The following is an 18660-nucleotide window of genomic DNA, read 5'->3' on the forward strand; positions in this document are numbered from 1 at the left end:
CTCCAGGTTGGACTTTCGCATCTATCCATTTATTCCGGGTAGTTTGATATTGAAATAGCGAAGAGTTTTATTTATTGTGTGGTACTGGCATAAAGTCATTACTGAACAGGTACAGTGCTTGCCGAATGAATATTAATTACATTAATAGGTCCATGTTTGTTTCCATGTATGGAGGAGACAGATTCTGAGGGTTTGGGTTTTTCTTGAACCGGGCTTCTTTTCTATTTGTTTGTTTGGAGGCATGGTGTTTCATGCAGCTGAGGATGACTTTAAACTCTCCATCCTGCCACCTCTGCCTTGGTGAATAGGGCTTCTTAAACTTTTTTTCTGCCTGAGAAAGTTTTTTTTTTTTTTTTTTTTTTTTTTTTTTTTTTTTTTTTTAAGACAGGAGGTCTTACTTCATAGCTTAGACTGACCTGGAACTCACTCTGTAGACCAGGCTGGCCTCGAACTCACAGAGTTCTACCTGCCTCTGCCTCCCAAGCGACTTTTTTTTTTTTTTTTTTTTTAATTTCCAGCACTGTGTTTCTATAAGGGGAGGAAACTTTTTGTTTACAGACAAAACATTGCAGTTCATAGCATATAGTCTTGGAACAGACTCTGAGGCAGGCTCACTGGCATCGCACAGACTGATGGTGTGTATAGTTCAAATGTGTACACTACATGTTCCCAGCCACAGCTGCCATGAGGTATTTTGTTTTGTTTGTCTATGTAGTTAGTCCTGCCTGTCCTGGAACTTGCTATTGTAGACCAGGCTGGCCTTGAACTCACAGAATTCCTCCTTCAGAGTGCTGGGATTAAAGGCTCTTACCACCACAAGTTTTGAATTGCAAAATGGATAAGCGCTGTTAGAAACACCTTAGGTTTTTTTTTTTTTTTTTTGGTTTTTCGATTTTTCAAGACAGGGTTTCTCTGTGTAGCTTTGCGCCTTTCCTGGAGCTCACTTGGTAGTCCAGGCTGGCCTCGAACTCACAGAGATCCGCCTGCCTCTGCCTCCCGAGTGCTGGGATTAAAGGTGTGCGCCGCCACCGCCTGGCTTCACCTTAGGTTTATTATGTTTGATTTTTTTTTTAATTTTCAAAAAAAGAAAAACAAAAACTGCAATCTGGTTTATATCTATCTATTACAAATGTATAAAAGATCCTCCATCAACGCTGCTGATAGCAGAACCTTGAGAAATATACCTTTGGTTTGCCTCAGAAAAGGAACACATATTATATATGTTTGATTTTGTTGTACTTTCAGAAACCTTTTACTATTGCCAAATTTTTCATGGCCACCCTCCTTTGTTAGGTAACCCTCATGAGCCTGTGACCCAGAAACTGTGTGAGCAAGGTTTGAGAGCCACTAAAGATTAGAGGATCAGAAAGAAAAGCCATAGATTATTAACATTTTGACAGGGCTATACGCTGGCCTAGTTTAGTTTGACTCGAAGTCTGAGGGCCACCCGTGGTGGCGCACACTGTAATCCCAGCGCCTAAGAAGTGTTCCAGGCTATCCTGAGCTACATACATAAGGACACTACCTCAAAAGCTAAAAACTAGTCAGCTGAGAGACAAGAGGCCAGCCTGGGCAAATGAGCCAGCTAAACAAAACAACCCTAAAAACTAAAAAACGCGTGAGGGGACACGTGTTGGTCAACAGATAAATTGGAGGTAGAGAGAATACCTGAAGCAAGTGGAGAATCCCAACTACCAAGCATTCATTCACAAACGTGCTGGTGGTTCAGTCAATCTTTTTACAAACCGCATGGGGCAGGTCCTACTACCAACCGACTTTACAGACTAGGACACGGGTGGGAGGTGGTGGCGCAGGCCTTGCATCCCAGCACTCGGGAGGAGGCAGAGGCAGGCGGATCTCTGTGAGTTCGAGGCCGGCCTTTTCTCGAGTGCGAGTTCCAGGACAGCCAGAGAAACCCTGTCTCGGCAAAAACAAACAAACAAAAGGGAAACAGGCTCAAAGCAGCAGTCACAAAGTTTTCTGAAGCCACACAGCTTGGAAGCGCTGGTTCCAGTGTGTGTCCACAGAGCATCAGTGAGCATGGAGCCTAGCCGTCCTTTTGCACCGGTTACGCCGGCCGCCAGCAGCTAAGCCAATCAGCATCGAGGAAGGGGGCGGGCCTAGAGGACCTCGGAGGCGACCCGTAGCCCAGAGGAGGGAGAGGCGCGGCTGGGCGGGGCTATAACTGTCACTCTTGGTGCCTCGTGCTTCTCTAGGGACTCTGAGGCGGGGGGGCGTGGCCAGGGGCGCGCATGCGTGGGGCGTGCTCGCTGGTTTACCCCGCGCTCAAGGGCCGGAGGAGCGCGAACAGCTTCGAGGCTCGGGTCTCGACAGAAAAGAAGCCATTGCTCTCCACAGCCACGAGGAGCCCAGGGTGGGGCTCGTTAGGAGAGAAGAGGGTGAGGCACCCCTCCGCCACCCTGCCCCCACCAGCTGCCCCCACCCCGTCACTCAGCCCCCTGGGCCGTCCTCAACTGTTGGAGTTGCCCCCTGCCGTAGGCACCCCCTCAGGAGCGGACCCCCACTCCGAACGCTCTTGTGAATTATGTCCGCCCGAAGCGGGCCCCTCGACTTCTCTGGGTGCCCTCACCGCCTGCCTTACGCCGTTCAGTTTTTTGAGACGAGGTCTCATGTAGCCCAGGCTGGCCGCAATCGTAGCGGGTTGAGGATGACCCTGAGCGCCTGGTCTCCCTGCCTCCACTCTCTGAATTTTGGAGTTACAGACCTTCACCACCATGCGAGCTCCTCTTTCCTGCCCTCCTTTACTATTTCCATTTCCTGTCTTGTGGACCTTGCCGAGCCGTGGATATCCTCTCTGTCCCAAATCTCGTTCTAGTCCCTCAAGTTCCTCACGAGCTCGTGATCTTGTTCCCAACTTCCATTTTTTTGTGTTGTTCTTTTTGAGACACTATCTGGCTGTGTAGTCTTAGCTGGCTTCCAACACATGATGCAAGGGGGATGAATATATCAGGTAGCATCCTGCTTGGTCCATCATTCATTCATTTATTAATTCATTTTGTCCTTTTGTTTGTTGGCTTGTTTTTCAAGACTAGGTTTCTCTGTGAAGCCCTGGCTGTCCTGGAACTTGCTTTGTAGACCAGGCTGGCCTCGAACTCACAGAGATCTGCCTGCCTCTGCTTCCCAAGTGCTGGGGTGAAAGGCAAACACCACCCGGCTTATTTATTTTTAACATTTAATATCACACACACACACACACACACGGCACTAGCCACTGAGTATAGGAACCTAGGTTCATGCAGTTGTTAGGCAGGTGCTCTATTACTGAATTGTATCCCAGCTTTTATTTTTTCAGTGCTCAGGGTTTCATGTGTGCAAGCTCAGACTTTTTTTCTTGTAAAATTTATTTAAATTTTTTTTGTGTGTTTGTGTGTGTGTGTGTGTCTATGTGGGAATATGGGGAATGTGATTGCAGATGCCTGCAATAGCCAGAAGAGGACATCACATCCCCTGGAGCTAGAGTTAGGCTCCTCTGAGATGGGTGCTGGGAACTGAGCTTGGTCCTTTGAAAAAGCACTGAGTGCTCTTAACTGCTGAGCCAGCTCTTTAATCCCCTAAAACAGGCTTTTTAAATTTTTTATTTTTAGACAGGGCCTGTGTTACTTAGGTTGGTTTTGAATTCACTCTGTAGCCCAGGCAGGCCTTAAACTTCTGCTTCTTCTGCTTCACCCTTCTTGAACAGATGGGATTAGAGGCCTGGCCATCATCTTTTAACTGTTTTTTCCATGTTCTTGTTCCCTGTTACTCTGTCCCCATTTCCTGATCTCTTTTCCTACTAACTGTCACTACCTGGACCTCATTTTTGACTCCTGTGGCCCGGCCTTTTCCAGTGGCTCTCTGTTCACTTCTTTTTCTCATCTCTCTAAATAGTATTCTTCCTTTGCCCTGACCGTCTTCTCCCACTTAGCTACTGTCCCTGATTTATCTGCATCTGATGACCACCATGCCTTCTAGGCCATCATGGACCCTCGGGGACCGGTCTCTCAGCCTTTCCAGCAGCTTGAGAAATCTGGTCGTATCCGGCGTCGCAAAACTAGGAGGGAGCGAAACAAGGCCCTGGTGAGTGGCTACCGGCCACTGGCCCGTCAGGATCCTCCCGCGTCCAGTCGGGATCCATCTGTGATCCTCCAGGATCCTGTGGCGTCTGCAGCCCCCAAGCTTGTCGTCATAACTCAAGGCAGATTGAGCCGGGAGCACCGGGGTCTCTTCAACCATGAAGTGAAGTCCCTGGATGTGGCCCGGCTGCTTAACAGTGGCTCCTTGGAACCATGTACCCCCCCACTACCCACAAAGTCCTCCTGCAGCCCAAGCAGAGTCCAGGAACCAGCCTTAGAGGCAAGAGGCAAGGAGAACCAGGCACCGGGAGGTGTAGACTCAAGCCCACCAAGTTCCCCGGAGCTCCCTGTGTTGGGGCAGCTGCTGGAGGAGCTGCAGTGCCAGCTGATTCTGCCACAAGCCTTTCCTACGAGGGACCTAGTGCAGGAGTCCAGGGATGCCATCCTAAGAACCTTACAAGGCTGCCATGGCTGCGTGCCGGATCTTGCCCTGGTGCTCCGAGGTTGTCAGTCACCCTTGCCTGGTGAGTCCACTTCCTATCCCCCATCCTTCTTCCCTTTCACTTCTCTCCTGTGGTTCAACTGATCTCCATGCTTCTTTCTTCTGTGCCAGAGACGAAGCCTAGCGTCCCCGAGAGACGGAGGACGACACCTTCTGGTATGGATGTTCCTGAGCATGCTCCAAGGGAGGGGAGGCAAAGGACTCAACAGGGCACGAAGGGGGTTAACTTTGCCGTGCCTCATACTTGCAGCAGCAACCCTTCACACAGGGCCAGCCTGGTGCCACCTATAGATCATCAGCTGCCCATCTTGCCCTCAGTATCTTCACCATCTGGGGTCGCGTGTGGTCCCCCAACAGCGTTTGATATGCTGAAAAGCATCTGGCTCATAGCCACCCCACCCCAGCCCCAGCCCCGGGATGTCTGCCCACCTCAACCCCTACCTCAGCCACCGTCACCCTTGCTGCCCCGAACATCTGGCAATAAGGACTTGGACTGGAGCCCCGACCCTCCTGCCCCACTGCTCAGCCTCTCCTGGGTGGTGACTCAGAGAAGCCCAGAGTCTTGGTCCTTCCCCCCAATGAAACTATACTGAGGAGACGATGGGTAGGGCTGGGGGCAGGTATCCCGTACTCCCAGTCACCTCAATAAACACCGTCTTGGTCCTCTTGATTTTCAGTGAGTGGCTGTCTCAGGAAAGCAGCTTTTTAGTTTTGTTTATTTTATGGTTTTATTTTTTTGGGGGGGGTTGTTTTTGTTTTCTGAGACAGGGTTTCTCTATGTAACCCCGGCTGTCCTGGAACTCACTCTGTAGACCAGGCTGGCCTCAACTCAGAGGTCCCTCTGTCTCTGCCTCCGGAGTGAAAGCAGCTTTCTTTAGGTCTGAGTCCTAAGGCCAGGATGGAGAAGTGTGTGACTTGTTACCTTGCTGGGGCCCGAGGGGCCGGCAAGCCTCTCGGTGCTTGGGGTGGTGGAGACAAGAGGGCTGAGAGTTCACAGTTATCCTTTGTTTGAGCCAACCTGGACTATGAATCCAATGAACCCCAACAAAACAAAACAACTCTCCCCTCTAATACACACAGGAAATTAATAATTATCCCAAGTCACATGGTGAAGACCTCACACAAAGTTTTCCCATGCATTTCCTGCCCCCACCCCACACGTGCATGCGTGCATGCGTGCGTGCGTGCGTGCGTGCATGTGTGTGTGTGTGTATATGTGTGTGTGTGTGTGTGTTTTGAAATAGTCTCCCTGTGGTAGCTCTGGTTGACCTTGTGTGTGTGTGTGTGTGTGTGTGTGTGTGTATATGTGTGTGTTTGTTTTGAAATAGTCTCCCTGTGGTAGCCCTGGTTGACCTTTGTGTGTGTGTGTGTGTGTGTGTGTTTTGAAATAGTCTCCTTGTGGTAGCCCTGGTTGACCTTTTGTGTGTGTGTGTGTGTGTGTGTGTGTGTGTGTGTGTGTGTGTTTGTTTTGAAATAGTCTCCCTGTGGTAGCCTTGGCTGACCTGAAACTTGCTATGTAGACCAGACTGGCTTAGAATTTGGGGCACTCCACCTCCGTTTCCCAAGTGCTGGGATTAATTGCTTGTACCGTATCTCACCCCAGGAATGGTATTTATTTGCCACTTTGGGAATGTAATTTAGGATCATGCACATGCTAGGCAAGCACACTACCACTGAGCTACATCCACAGCCAGAAAGCTTTTTGTTTGTGGCTCTTTGTTTTCAAACACATTCTCACTATGTGGTCCTGGCTGGCCTGGAGTTCAATGCATAGACAAGTCTGGCCTTGAACTCACAGAGAACTGCCTGTCTCTGCCTCCAGAGTCCAGGGGTTAAAGGTGTGCACCACCACCACCCCACCAGAAAGCTTTTAAAATGGCTTTTTGAGCCGGGCGGTGGTGGCACACGCATTTAATCCCAGCACTCGGGAGGCAGAGCCAGGCGGATCTCTGTGAGTTCGAGGCCAGCCTGGGCTACCAAGTGAGTTCCAGGAAAAGGCGCAAAGCTACACAGAGAAACCCTGTCTCGAAAAACAAAAACAAAAAAATGGCATTTTGAGCAGCGGTGAATTTTCTGCAGTGGAGGGTGAAGGATGCAACTAGGAATGTTGGAGTCTGAGAAGAAAAATCAAATTGGACTCTGACGCTGGAAGTCCTTCCCAGGGCTCTCAGTTGCCCCCATGGAAAATGATAGGATTAATAGCAGCTTGGGAGGGGGGAGGAAGCTACACTGGGGTCTTGGCCTAGGTTTTCTGGTAGGGAAATGGCAAAGCCAAGACTTTCACCCTGGCAGCTGGTGTGCTAGCTCCTAGATACCTCACACTGGTGTCTCAGGGCAGCTGGGGTTCACACCGTAGGGGTGGGGCAGGCAGCCATGGTGGTTTTGTTAGAGTGCTTTACCAGGTGTGTGCCCCAGAACAATGTCTCTCTCTATGTGTGTGTCTATGGGCACTTGACAGGGTTTGTGGACTCTAGGGAACGGGTCACAATAGAATAATTTGGGATCTAAATTGGGTGGGAGTGGTCAGGGCAGAGTTCACTTTTCTGGGTTGTGGGCATCCTGAAGTCTGCAGTCCGGAGGATGCCCTGCTTGTGGGAATGTGAGTTCAGTTTAGGACACACACATCTTGAGGTATCTTGGAGACTCCTATAGAAGAGAAGCAGAGCTGGGGCGAGGTGACAAGAGGATTGCAAACGGTGTTCTTTCTCGGGTGGGAAAGGCAGACGACAGTTTGGCTTCGTCCCGGAGGTGGGCGCGGAGACCGCCGAGTCCGGCGGCCCCTTTAATCGGGGGCGCGCGTTGGCCAGCCCGCGCGCTCTCGTCACCGGGCCGGAGCAGGAGCGGGAGCCGAAGCCGAGCCGAGGCCAGAGCGGGAGGAATGGAGTCCTCGCGCGCGCCCGCGCTGCGCCGCTTGCTGCCGCCGCTGCTGCTCCTGCTGCTGCCACTGTCCCCCCGCGCCCGGGCCAAGTACGTGAGGGGCAACCTCAGCTCCAAGGAGGTGAGCGCATCGAGCCATCCCCTAGCGTTCCCCGGGCAGAGGGACCCAAGAGGGGAGGATACCGCCCCGCCCCCTGCGCCCCTCCCGGGCCGGGGCCTGGGTGGCGGGGGACTGGGCTTGGGCGGAGGCTGCGGGCTGGGGGTTGCACTGTGGTTGTCGAGGTGAGGCTGGGTGGGGAGGGTCGGTTGGGAGTCGGAGTTACCGGGAGCATAGCTAGCTGCGCCGTGGGGGTGCTGTGGTGCTGAAGGGACAGCACCCCTCACTCCACCAAGTGGAGGTCGCCTGGCCTGCTCAGGACCGACCAGCAGGGAAGGTTCAGAAGATTCCTCAGGACGACATGGTCTGTGGGACCACCTGAGAGAGAGAGAGAGAGAGAGAGGCAGAGAGGCAGAGAGACAGAGACAGACAGAGACAGACAGAGAGATGGAGAGAGATACAGAGACAGAGAGACAGACAGAGAGAAACTGGCGGAATGCAGCTGAGAGAGAGCCTAGGACAGATGGTGGCAGGAATGTGCACCTGGCCATCCATGGTCTTTTTCAGTGTGTCTGGAAGATGGGGAGGAGGAGGGAAGGAAACTTGAGGGACATCTGAGAGGGAAAACCAGGGAGGCAGGAATTTGGACACACAGCAAATGGATCTGGAAAGAATTCTGGAGGTGACTTAGCCACCTTGTGGTATTTGGGAAGCCAAATAGCCCTGGGTAGGGAAGGAGAGTTGAGGGTCTCTGGGTGGGGTCCAGCTGGGTTCTTGAAGAACTCAGATCTCACTGGGTCATTTTGCCAGGACTGGGTCTTCCTGACAAGATTTTGTTTCCTCTCCGATTATGGCCGACTGGACTTCCGATTCCGATACCCGGAGGTGAGTCTCCCTAGCCACACTCCTGAGGCTGGACACTACCTTGGCCCTCCAAGGCAAAAGCTGTCCAGTTTCCCGTAAACACCCCCGACCCACCAAATCTCTGGGTGTCCAGGCCAGGTGCTGTCAGAACATACTCCTTTATTTCGACGACCCCTCCCAGTGGCCAGCTGTGTACAAGGCAAGGGACAAGGTGAGGGCTGCGAGGAGCGTGTGGGGCCTGTGTGGGGGGCAGAAAGCCACAGCCACTCAGGGTGACCATGGCCCTGCCCTGCCCGCCCTAGGACTGCTTGGCCAAGGAGTCTGTGATCAGGCCGGAGAACAACCAGGTCATCAATCTCACCACTCAGTATGCCTGGTCAGGCTGTCAGGTTCGAGGGGGCACACAGGGGCTGAAGGTGGGGGGCTGGTGGCACCAAGGACAAGGCTTCAGCCTCCTGCCTTCTCCCCAGGTGGTGTCAGAAGAGGGAACTCGCTACATGAGCTGCTCCAGTGGCCGCAGCTTCCGCTCTGTGCGTGAGAGGTGGTGGTACATTGCACTCAGCAAGTGTGGGGTAAGGGGTTGGGGCAGCATCTAGCTTTTTGCTCCTCTTTCCCTTCCTGTTGACCTCCCCTACCTGCCCGGAGCCCTTCTTAGGCCTCTCCGCTCCGCACAGGGAGATGGGCTGCAGCTGGAGTATGAGATGGTCCTCACCAACGGCAAGTCCTTCTGGACACGGCACTTCTCAGCTGATGAATTTGGTGAGCAGATATTGGAGGAACGGGCCAGAATGGAGGCCAGGGGTGGGTAGAGATGCCCGCTCAGAAAGCCTTCTCCTAGCCCTCCCATTGACTCCTAGGGATCCTGGAGACGGATGTGACCTTTCTCCTCATCTTCACCCTCATCTTCATCCTCTCTTGTTACTTTGGATGTGAGTACAGTATATGTGGTGGAAGGGTTAAGAGAAGTGGGAGAAGCCGGATGGCGGTGGTGGTGCGCGCTTTTAACCCCAGCACTCGGGAGACAGAGCCAGGCGGATCTTGGTGAGTTTGAGGCCAGCCTGGGCTACAAAGCAAGTTCCAGGATGCCTAGGGCTGCACAGAGAAACCTTGTCTCAAAAAAAAAAAAAAAAAAAAAAGAAAAGAAAAGAAAAGAAAAATAGAGAGAAGCAGGAGAGAATTTAGAGGGAAATACCCCTCCCCCACTTGTGTACAGCTCTTCCCGTTTCCTTCTCAGATTTGCTGAAAGGCCGACAGTTACTCCATACAACTTATAAAATGTTCATGGCGGCAGCAGGCGTGGAGGGTGAGGTTTGGAAGTATTCCAGATTTGGGGTTCCCTGAGAAGTCAGCCTGGGGAGGAGGGCATGGACTCCTGGGTCTGGGGGAGGAGGAGGTCCCTCTGCACTCTTGGGTCTGAGGAAAGTGATGCTGTTGTCTGGCCTGATGGGCTTGAGGGAGGAGAGGCTGGGGCCAAGGCCTCCATAGTTTCCTAGCAGGGCTCAGTAACAGAGATTCTGGACTTCTGATGGGGGCGGGGAGGGTCTGACATTGGATCATGTGCTAGAGGATGGTGATATCCCAGAGCTGCTTTTTGTCTTTTCTTTCCTCGGTCTCTCATCTCTCCCAGTCCTGAGCCTCCTGTTCTTCTGCATCTACTGGGGCCAGTACGCCACAGATGGTGTTGGCAATGGGAGCCTGAAGATCTTGGGTGAGAATAGACTGGAGGCGAGGGAGGGCAGAAACCTCACCAGGGGTCTGCTGCCCACCCTGAGCCTATGCCTGAGCTATCTTCCCTTCCCTTCCCAGCCAAGCTGCTCTTCTCCTCCAGCTTCCTCATCTTCCTGCTCACGCTCATCCTTCTGGGGAAGGGATTCACGGTGACACGGTGCCCGGGCAGGGATCGCTCAATGGGTGGCTGGGCTGGGGAGCAGGGCAGGGAGGCGGAGGTGGGGTGTGTGGCAGCTCCCTCCTCCCTGACAGCATCCACCCTGCTGTCTCCCCTCACGGGCTGCTTGCCAGAGGCCGCATCAGCCACTCGGGCTCCGTGAAGTTGTCCGTGTACATGACCCTGTACACGCTCACCCACGTGGTACTGCTCATCTATGAGGCAGAAGTGAGTGTCCAGGGCTCCTGCCAGCCCTCTCCTTCCTACCCTGCCCACTGCCCCTCCCACAGAGCATCCACTCTCCCACTCTGAGTTTCTGCTTCCCATCTGTCTTTCAGCGATTCCTCCCTCTTCACCGTTTCTGATTAGCTTTCCTCCTCCTCGTCTCTCACTGTCTGTCACTGTTAAGCTCCATGTCGAGGAGTCAGAGACCTAGTTCTGTTTAAGCTCCCCCACTTCCTAGCTGGTCACTCCCACCCCTACTATGGGCTTGTTTCCTCCTCTGAAAAGTTACGGGGACCTTAGCCACCTTCAAGCCTCTTTAGAGGCTCTATGTCACCTGTGTGGGGTGACAGTAGGGTGGCATCCTTCATTGTGTCACTGTGGATGGAATAAGTCACACGTGGTGTGAGTTACAGCTGTAGGCTCCTTATGTATCTATGTAGAATCCTAGCCCCATCCCTAGCTGTCCCGATACTTCTGGCTTGGCCCTTATCTCTGTCCCTGTCCCTGGTGCCCAGATGTAGGATCCAGGCTCAGAGGCCAGGGCTATGACAAACCCTGTCTTGTGGGTCCAGTTCTTTGATCCAGGCCAGGTACTGTACACATATGAGTCTCCGGCTGGTTACGGGCTCATCGGGCTGCAGGTGGCAGCCTACGTGTGGTTCTGCTATGCTGTTCTGGTGTCCCTTCGTCACTTTCCTGAGAAGCAGCCCTTTTATGTGCCCTTCTTTGCTGCCTATACTCTCTGGTGAGACATGGTGGGGGCCCTCAACCTGATTCTCCCCACAACCTAGAGCATTATTAGAAAGGAAAACGGGATTTCAAGAGACATGGTTGGAGCTGGGCAGTGGTGGCACACACCCTTAGTCCTAGCATTTAGGAGGCAGAGGCAGGTGAATCTCTGAGTTTGAGGCCAGCCTGGTCTACAGAGTGAGTTCCAGGACAGCCAAGGCTACACAGAGAAATCTTGTAAAAAAAAAAAAAAAAAAAAAAAAAAAAAAAAAAGGAAAAAAGGCAAGTAGTTGTTACCTAGAAGCTCTTACTTCCTAGCTCTAAGATCTAGAAAAAAGTTACTCTCCCAAATCTCCCAAAGTAAAATGGTGAGAAAGCTTTTTTTTTTTAAAAGTCAAGTTGGGTGGTAGTTGCAGCACACGTCTTTAGTCCCAGTACTGGGGCGGGGGGGGGGGGGGGGGGGTTGAGGGGAGGGCAGAGGCAGGCAGATCTCTGTGAGTTCGAGGCCAGCTGGTCTACAGAGTGAGTTCCTGGATAGCCAAGGCTACACAGAGAAACACTGTCTCAGAAAACAAAACAAACAAACAAAAAAAAGTGGAAAAATCTCAGCAGTTTAGAGTGCTCAATGCTTTTCCAGAGATTCAGGTCGGTTCCCAGCACCCACACAGGGCTGTTCACAATGACCTGTAACTCCAGCTCCAGATCCTATGCCATCTGAAGGCATCTGCGTACATGTGGCACACACACACACACACACACACACACACACACAGTGATAAATAAAATCTTAGTATATGTGCTGCCGAAGCGAGCACGATAAATAAAATCTTTAAAATAAAACTCCAAAGCCTGGCGGTGGTGGCACACGCCTTTAATCCCAGCACTCGGGAGGCAGAGGCAAGTGGATCTCTGTGAGTTCGAGGCCAGCCTGGGCTACAGAGTGGGTTCCAGGAAAGGTGCAAAGCTACAGAGAAACCCTGTCTCAAAAAACCAAAATAAATAAAACTCCAAGCCCAGAAAACAAAAACAAGCAAACAAAAAACCCAACCAACCAAACAACAGTGAAAAAACAAACAAACAAAACCCAAAACGAACCAAACCCCTCAGTTACTATTATCCAACAATGTTGATGTAGAGTAGGCAGATTCCAAGCCAGACTGCCTGGGTGCAGACCCCAGCTTTGAAGCGTCCAAGATGTAAGATGTCAGACAAGGCCTTTGCTTTCTCTTCTGCTGTTGGAATTGGAAACCATGCTTGTTTCCTGGACTCAGTGTGAGAGTTAAATGGGTTCATATATGCAAAATGTTTGGAAATATACAGTTAAGTCCTTAATTGTTGCTGTCATTCATTAATTCAGCCACGGGATATCTATGGATGTCCTATCAGACGCCAGGGTTGGGGTAGTGTGGAGCTGAGTTAAATTCAGCCTAGACTTTGCCCACTGGAATTTCAACATCTGGCTTTCAAAGGCTACCCTGGCCATTCTCCAGTTTGGGATCTGCTTGGGGCCTGTGAGTGAAGGCAGGGGAGGTGGGGACATGGGACAGAGTGGAGAGCAGAGGTAGCTATCTGTTCTAAACCTCCCCTGCAGGTTCTTCGCTGTTCCTGTCATGGCCCTGATTGCCAATTTTGGGATCCCGAAGTGGGCCCGAGAGAAGATCGTCAATGGCATCCAGCTGGGGATCCACTTGTATGCCCACGGCGTGTTTCTGGTGAGAACGGCGATCCAAGTGGGGTGGGAACTGGAGGCTGAAGGATGTGTGTGGCCTGAATGACCTGTCCTGTTTAGTGCTCTTGACTCATCACTCCTTTATTTTTATTTTTGAGATGGGCTTGCTCTGCGGTCCAGTCTGACTTGCAGCTAGTGATATCCTGCCTCTGATTCTTGTGTGCTGGGATTACAGGCCTGTGACACCACACTTGGTCCCATCTCCCTAGCTTTTATTCCTTAGTTATTAGAAGGCACTGTCTGCTTGCTGGGTAGACTACCATGTCTCCCAGAGCCCTGCCTTCTCTGCGCTTGTCTCCTGGCTTCTTGACACACACCCTCTTTTTTTTGCACCCCCTCATTTCCATTTTTGACTCTGTGTCCAAGGCTTTAACATTTCTGTTTGTGCCATCACTATCCATCCAAAGCAATTGGTCTCTTCCCCCACTTTCTCTCCCTTCCCCATTCACCCAGCTAGATTCGACAGGCTGGGGCTCTCAGGAGCCTAGATTTGAACAGTGTTTACACCAAATCTAAGCATGAGGAAGATCTTCGCCATACCCGTTAGTTAGGTTTTTGTTGTTTTTTTCGAGGCAGGGTTCCTGGAACCAGCTCTGTAGATCAGACTGGCCTCAAATTCACAGAGATTCACCTGCCTCTGCCTCCCAAGTGCTGGGATTAAAGCTGTGCACCACCATCGCCTGACTTATTTTAGTTGTTATTTGTCCTGGTTCACATCCTATCTCCTTTTCTTTTCTTTTCTTTTCTTTTCTTTTCTTTTCTTTTCTTTTCTTTTCTTTTCTTTTCTTTTCTTTTCTTTTCTTTTCTCTCTTTCTTTCTCTCTCTTTCTTTCTTTCTTTCTTTCTTTCTTTCTTTCTTTCTTTCTTTCTTCCTTCCTTCCTTCCTTCCTTCCTTCCTTCCTTCCTTCCTTCCTTTCTTTCTTTCTTTTTTTTAAAGATTTATTTTCAAGACAGGGTTTCTCTGTGTAGTTTTGATGCCTGTCCTGGATCTCACTCTGTAGACCAGGCTGGCCTCAAGCTCACAGAGATCAGCCTGCCTCCCAAGTGCTGGGATTAAAGGTGTGAGCCACCACCGCCTGGTCAGGAGATTTATTTTTTAAGACAGTCTCACTGTCGTTCAGTCTGGCCCCAAGTTTGCCATGATTCTCCTGCCTTGGTCGTCTTTTGAGTATTGAACTTGGGTTCCACATATGTATCACCGTAACTGGCTCACAGTATTAATACATGCACCCATCAACTATGCCCTGTCTCCAACCAGTCTGCTTCTTCTTTCTTTTCTCTATTTTCTTTCCTTTCTTTCCCCATTCCTCTCCCCCAGTCCCTATCCCCTTTTTGAGACAGAATCTTGCTACATAGCCCTGACTGCCCTTGACATCATAACAATCCTCCTGTCTTGGCCTTCTGAGTTCTGTGATTAAAGGCCTTTGCCAGTATACCAGGCTCTAGCCTGATTCTCGATAAAATATCCATATGGATTTTTTTTTGTCTTTCTTGTTCAATTGCCAGACAGCCCAGGAGTCACTCTATGTACTATACAGAAGGTAGGAGCCGAGCCCTGAAAAAGGAGATGAGTTGCCAGGGTTTCATGGCCTTTGGGAGCAGAGTATGCACTCTGAATCCTGTTCTTCTCTGGCAGATAGATCTCATGTGGGGGATAGTGCACAAACAGAAACAGGTATTGTTAAATTTGCTGTGATAGCACATGCCTGTAATCTCAGAACTTGGGAGGCAGAGGCAGGAGGATCAGGAGTTCAAGGTCACCCTCCCACAGAAATATAGCAGAAAAAAATTAAATAGAAAAATATAATTTTTGAGGTTAGCCTGAGCTATATGAGACCTTGTCTCAAAAGAAAAGAAAAAACAAAACAAAACAAACAGGTACTCTTGAATGCTCTAGCTTTAACCCTGGGGACCTACAATCCACAACGCACTCAGCTCCCTGGGAAGGGATCAGGTCTGCCATCCTTCAGCTCACTCACTTTCCTTGGGTGGTGTATCTTGAAGCTCAGCAGGAAGTCAGAAAAGGATAGAAAGAGAAGAAACACTGAGAACCCACATGCAGAAGGCTCTGCACCAGTGGTTTTCATTTCCACCCTCTCATCTTTCCAGATAGGCACTGTAATCTTGGTGGCTGGTGAGGCTCAGGTTGTTTAATCAACATGCCCCAGATCCCACACTTAGCGAGCCAAGGGTAGTGACGCTGGCTCTGAACGCGGGCTGCCGACTGCTCTCCATCCAGCACAGCCTCAGTGTGGACTACAGCGGGAGAGACAGATCTAGAAACATTACCAGTAGTCTGGAAAAATCCAGCCAGTATTGAGAGCTGGGCAATGCTCTAGATTCATCTTGGGATTTATCAGGGAATAGAAAAGTCAAGTTCTGAGCTAACTGTGGTGGTAAATGCTTAAAGTTGAAACACGTGGTGGCCTAGGTAGGAGGATGCTGCATAGACTGTCATTAATTTCTGCCTGTGTGGAGCTGACATTCTAAACAGCCTATTAACTGTTTAGAATGGACATATTCTGAGGTTGGGCATGGTGCTGAACATCTATAATCCAACATTAGAAGGTGGGGGAGATCAGGAGTTTGGGAGGGGCTCAGGAGTTCAAGGTCATCCTTAGCTACATAGCCAGTCTCAGGCCAGCCAGGACTACATGAGACCCTCTCTAAAACAAAACAAAACAAAACAAAACAAAACAAAACAACCAAAAGAACGGTAAAAAAAAATGTTTTCTAATCTTTAATCTGTGCTCTCCGATAAGGTGCCTAGTGAGCACTTAAATTAGGTAAGGTAGTGTAAAGGAGAAACAACTTAAATTTTGATTCAATTTAAGCCACATGTGGCTAGTGGCTATCGCACTGGACAGCACAGGACACTGTCCTTAACCCATCAGTTATGACCTACTAGTCAGGATTATGATGGAGGAAACACTGAGCAAAGTAATTAGAGGTGCGTTCGTTGACGGGAAAGGTCGGAATGCAAGGAGACACCCCACTCCTGGTGCCTAAGGTTCAGGAGGAATGTAGAGAGGTCAAGTGGAGGGCGATCATCTAAGTCTAAACTTTATGTGGCCTGGACACGGCTTCTCTAACCTGTCTTCTTTCTTTCAGATCATGACTCGCCCGTCCGCGGCCAATAAGAACTTCCCATACCACGTGCGAACTTCGCAGATCGCCTCTGCTGGGGTCCCGGGACCCGGAGGGAGCCAATCCGCAGATAAGGCATTCCCGCAGCACGTCTATGGAAACGTGACATTCATCAGCGACTCGGTGCCCAACTTCACGGAGCTCTTCTCCATCCCCCCGCCCACCTCCTCTGTAAGCTCCGCAGCCCCAGCGCCAGAGGAGCTGCTGGCGCCGCCCCTGGAGTACCTGACCCCGCTCCCCGCCCCGCCGCCGCCCCCTGCGCCCTGGCGCCTGAGCCCACCCCTGGCCTTCCGTACTCCCCGCGCCCCAACGCCCCGACTTGACCGTCCCCCGGCGCCTGCACCCACCCTGCCCGACTGGGTCCTGGCGCTATTGCGCACGCCCCCAAGGACGCCCCGCGCCGTGCCCCCGCCGCCCGCCTTCCGAGGCTGGTCCCCATCTCCCCTACCGCCGCCAGAGTTTGCCCCGCGCACCCCGACGCCACCCCTTGAGTACCTGGCCCCGCTGCCCAGGCGCCCAGCTACCCACTCCTTCCCTGACTGACACGTGCGTCCATACTTGGGGTGGTAGGAGTCCTCTAGGGGGAGGGGGACGGGCCTTCGGGGCCGCATTTGCTCCCCCGAGGGTCCCAGACGGCCTCTGACCCTGACCCCCCATCCCAGGCCGGGAAGCAGGTGGAGGAGACAGCGGTGGCGGCGGCAGCGGCCCCGAGGGGCCGCGTGGTGACCATGGCCGAGCTGGGCGCAGCCTCCCCGCCCGCTCCCACTCGGTACCCCAAGGCGGTCGACTCGGGCTGGGATGGCCCGACGCCGTCCTACCAGCCGCTCGTACCCCAGACGGCTGCGCCGCACACCGGCTTCACCGAATACTTCAGCATGCACACGGCCGGGGGCCCTGCACCCCCGGTCTGAGCATCCCTGCCCCGCCTCTGCCCCACGGGCGGCGCACCGGGCCCGGCTGGGCTCCGGAACCCCCTCTCTTTCCCGGCCCAAGGGCTCGGCCATGCCAGGCATCCCCCCGCCCCCGCCCCTCTCACACCCCGCACCCAGGTAGGGTGCGCTGCGTCCCGCCCCTTTCCCTCTTGTGCCAAACGGTCCCGCAGGAGCCGCTCTCCGCGTCCCCTCCCTCAGCCCCTGCCCCGAACGGCTCCGGAATCTGGACTCCCGCTGTTCCGTGATCTCCGCCCCCCTGACCCCCTCCGAGACCTCTGACCCTGCTGGACTCCGGAACACCCGTGACGACCGCCTGGACCCCCAGCCCGTGACTCTCCAGGACCCTGCGACCCACGAGCCACTCTTCGGGGACGGATATTGTGAAGTTGGTCTCTACTTTGAAACCCTCTCTGGGGTTTGTGACCTCGGACCCGTGCTTTGTCCGTCCCTATCTGCATGTCAGGGGCCTTCCCATGGTCCCTGGCAGAAAGACGTTTTCTCTTCTTGCCAAAATAAAAAAGAGGATTCGTTGAGTTTTTATCTGTAACATGGCTTCTTTTCCATCTTAAATTAAAAAAAAAAAAAAAAGACGTGCTTATGAGTGTTTTTTCTTGCATGTATGTCAGTGTACTATGTGCGCACCTTGTGCAGGAGGCCAGGTCATTCTAGTAGAAAAATCTACTGGATCCCCTAGTAGATAGTTGTGAGCCACCATGTGGGTGCTGGGAATGGAACCCAGGTCCTCTGCAAGAGCAACAAGTGTTCTAAACCACTGAGTCATCTCTCCACCTTCTTTTCTGTCTTGATGGTGCTTAGAAACATTTTAAGCCCTACGGGTTTCAGTGTGTCCATCTATGAAACAGCATTTGGGGTCTGGAGGCCCGAGCCTGCATAACTTGATATTTATGTTGATCCTGAATCTGGAGCACAGAAAAATAACCATCTAGCGCAGCTTTCTACCTCTCCTTTATTTTGTTGCCTTCACTTTTCCTATCAGAGATGGAGGCGCCCTCCAGTGGCACAAGCTTTGCTCAGCCACTGACTGGCAAATGTTTTCTTTTGAGGCGATTTGGGGGTTACAATCTTAGCAGTACGCATGCGTAATTCTCTCTGTGCTGGATTCCTGTTCACTGCTGCGTAAGCGGCTGGGAACAGATGGGAGGGAAAGTTTCCGGAAGTCTTCCTCGGAGAAGGGGTGGGGCTAGGCGCTCCATAGTCCTCCCGGGGCCGCTCTTACCCGCAGCTCTGCATCCTCTCGCCTCCTCCTAGCCTGGCCTCCTCGCAGAGGCTGCACGGCTCCCGCCCCCTTGCCCTCTCAGCGGGTCTCCACTCCACCCCCCCCCCCAGGCCTCTCTGGCCCGGGAGTCCCCAAGTCTCTCTGATCTAGCCCATCCGGCTCCTTAGGGAGGCTCGGGTGGGTAAGCAGAAGAGTGAGCCCAAGGGATCCGGACCGGGACCCTGAAGGCAGGCCCCGCCCCCGCCTGGAGGGGTCGCCCCGGGAGTCTCCGGGCCAGGCGGGTCCCGGCCCCGCACCCGCTATGGAGGACCCTGCTGGGCTATAGAGCACGCCGCCTCACTGTCTATACGGTCTGTTTTGGCCT

At 52.3% G+C, this 18660-nt stretch overlaps 2 protein-coding genes across 5 annotated transcripts; both read left to right on the top strand.

Moving 5' to 3' along the window:
* The first annotated feature begins 2223 nt into the window (after positions 1–2223).
* Positions 2224–5245, top strand: Prr19 (proline rich 19). 2 transcript variants are annotated; one of them, XM_006988063.4, is made up of 3 exons: positions 2224–2399; positions 3973–4597; positions 4687–5245. In XM_006988063.4, the coding sequence occupies exons 1-3, from the start codon at positions 2253–2255 to the stop codon at positions 5166–5168; spliced, it is 1254 nt and encodes a 417-aa protein (XP_006988125.2). In that variant the 5' UTR covers positions 2224–2252; the 3' UTR covers positions 5169–5245. The 2 variants fall into 2 exon arrangements, with proteins under 2 accessions (XP_006988125.2, XP_042123680.1); XM_042267746.2 differs by having other exon boundaries at positions 2282–2399; positions 3926–4597.
* A 2003-nt stretch (positions 5246–7248) lies between these two features.
* On the top strand, positions 7249–17631 carry Tmem145 (transmembrane protein 145). 3 transcript variants are annotated; one of them, XM_006988061.3, is made up of 15 exons: positions 7389–7573; positions 8360–8434; positions 8547–8624; positions 8716–8802; positions 8884–8985; positions 9088–9172; positions 9271–9342; positions 9648–9716; positions 10041–10121; positions 10220–10298; positions 10433–10526; positions 11096–11268; positions 12844–12964; positions 16092–16298; positions 16790–17631. In XM_006988061.3, exons 1-15 carry the CDS (start codon positions 7454–7456, stop codon positions 17036–17038), a joined length of 1692 nt encoding a protein of 563 aa, XP_006988123.1. In that variant the 5' UTR covers positions 7389–7453; the 3' UTR covers positions 17039–17631. The 3 variants fall into 3 exon arrangements, with proteins under 3 accessions (XP_076430113.1, XP_006988123.1, XP_042123619.1); XM_042267685.2 differs by having other exon boundaries at positions 7391–7573; positions 17258–17477; XM_076573998.1 differs by lacking the exon at positions 16790–17631 and having other exon boundaries at positions 7249–7573; positions 16092–16783.
* Positions 17632–18660: the final 1029 nt, after the last annotated feature.

This window comes from Peromyscus maniculatus, chromosome 1 (genome assembly GCF_049852395.1).
Source record: "Peromyscus maniculatus bairdii isolate BWxNUB_F1_BW_parent chromosome 1, HU_Pman_BW_mat_3.1, whole genome shotgun sequence".
In the NCBI taxonomy this organism is placed as follows: Eukaryota; Metazoa; Chordata; class Mammalia; order Rodentia; family Cricetidae; genus Peromyscus; species Peromyscus maniculatus.

Excerpts from the sequence above, each read along its gene's own strand:
- Prr19 (XM_006988063.4), top strand. The coding sequence starts at position 2,253 with ATGCGTGGGGCGTGCTCGCTGGTTTACCCCGCGCTCAAGGGCCGGAGG. Across the intron at positions 2,400-3,972 it reads GCTCGTTAGGAGAGAAGAGG|GCCATCATGGACCCTCGGGG; the intron begins GTGAGGCACCCC and ends CATGCCTTCTAG. Across the intron at positions 4,598-4,686 it reads TTGTCAGTCACCCTTGCCTG|AGACGAAGCCTAGCGTCCCC; the intron begins GTGAGTCCACTT and ends CTTCTGTGCCAG.
- Tmem145 (XM_076573998.1), top strand. The coding sequence starts at position 7,454 with ATGGAGTCCTCGCGCGCGCCCGCGCTGCGCCGCTTGCTGCCGCCGCTG. Across the intron at positions 8,625-8,715 it reads TGTACAAGGCAAGGGACAAG|GACTGCTTGGCCAAGGAGTC; the intron begins GTGAGGGCTGCG and ends TGCCCGCCCTAG. Across the intron at positions 11,269-12,843 it reads TTTGCTGCCTATACTCTCTG|GTTCTTCGCTGTTCCTGTCA; the intron begins GTGAGACATGGT and ends CCTCCCCTGCAG.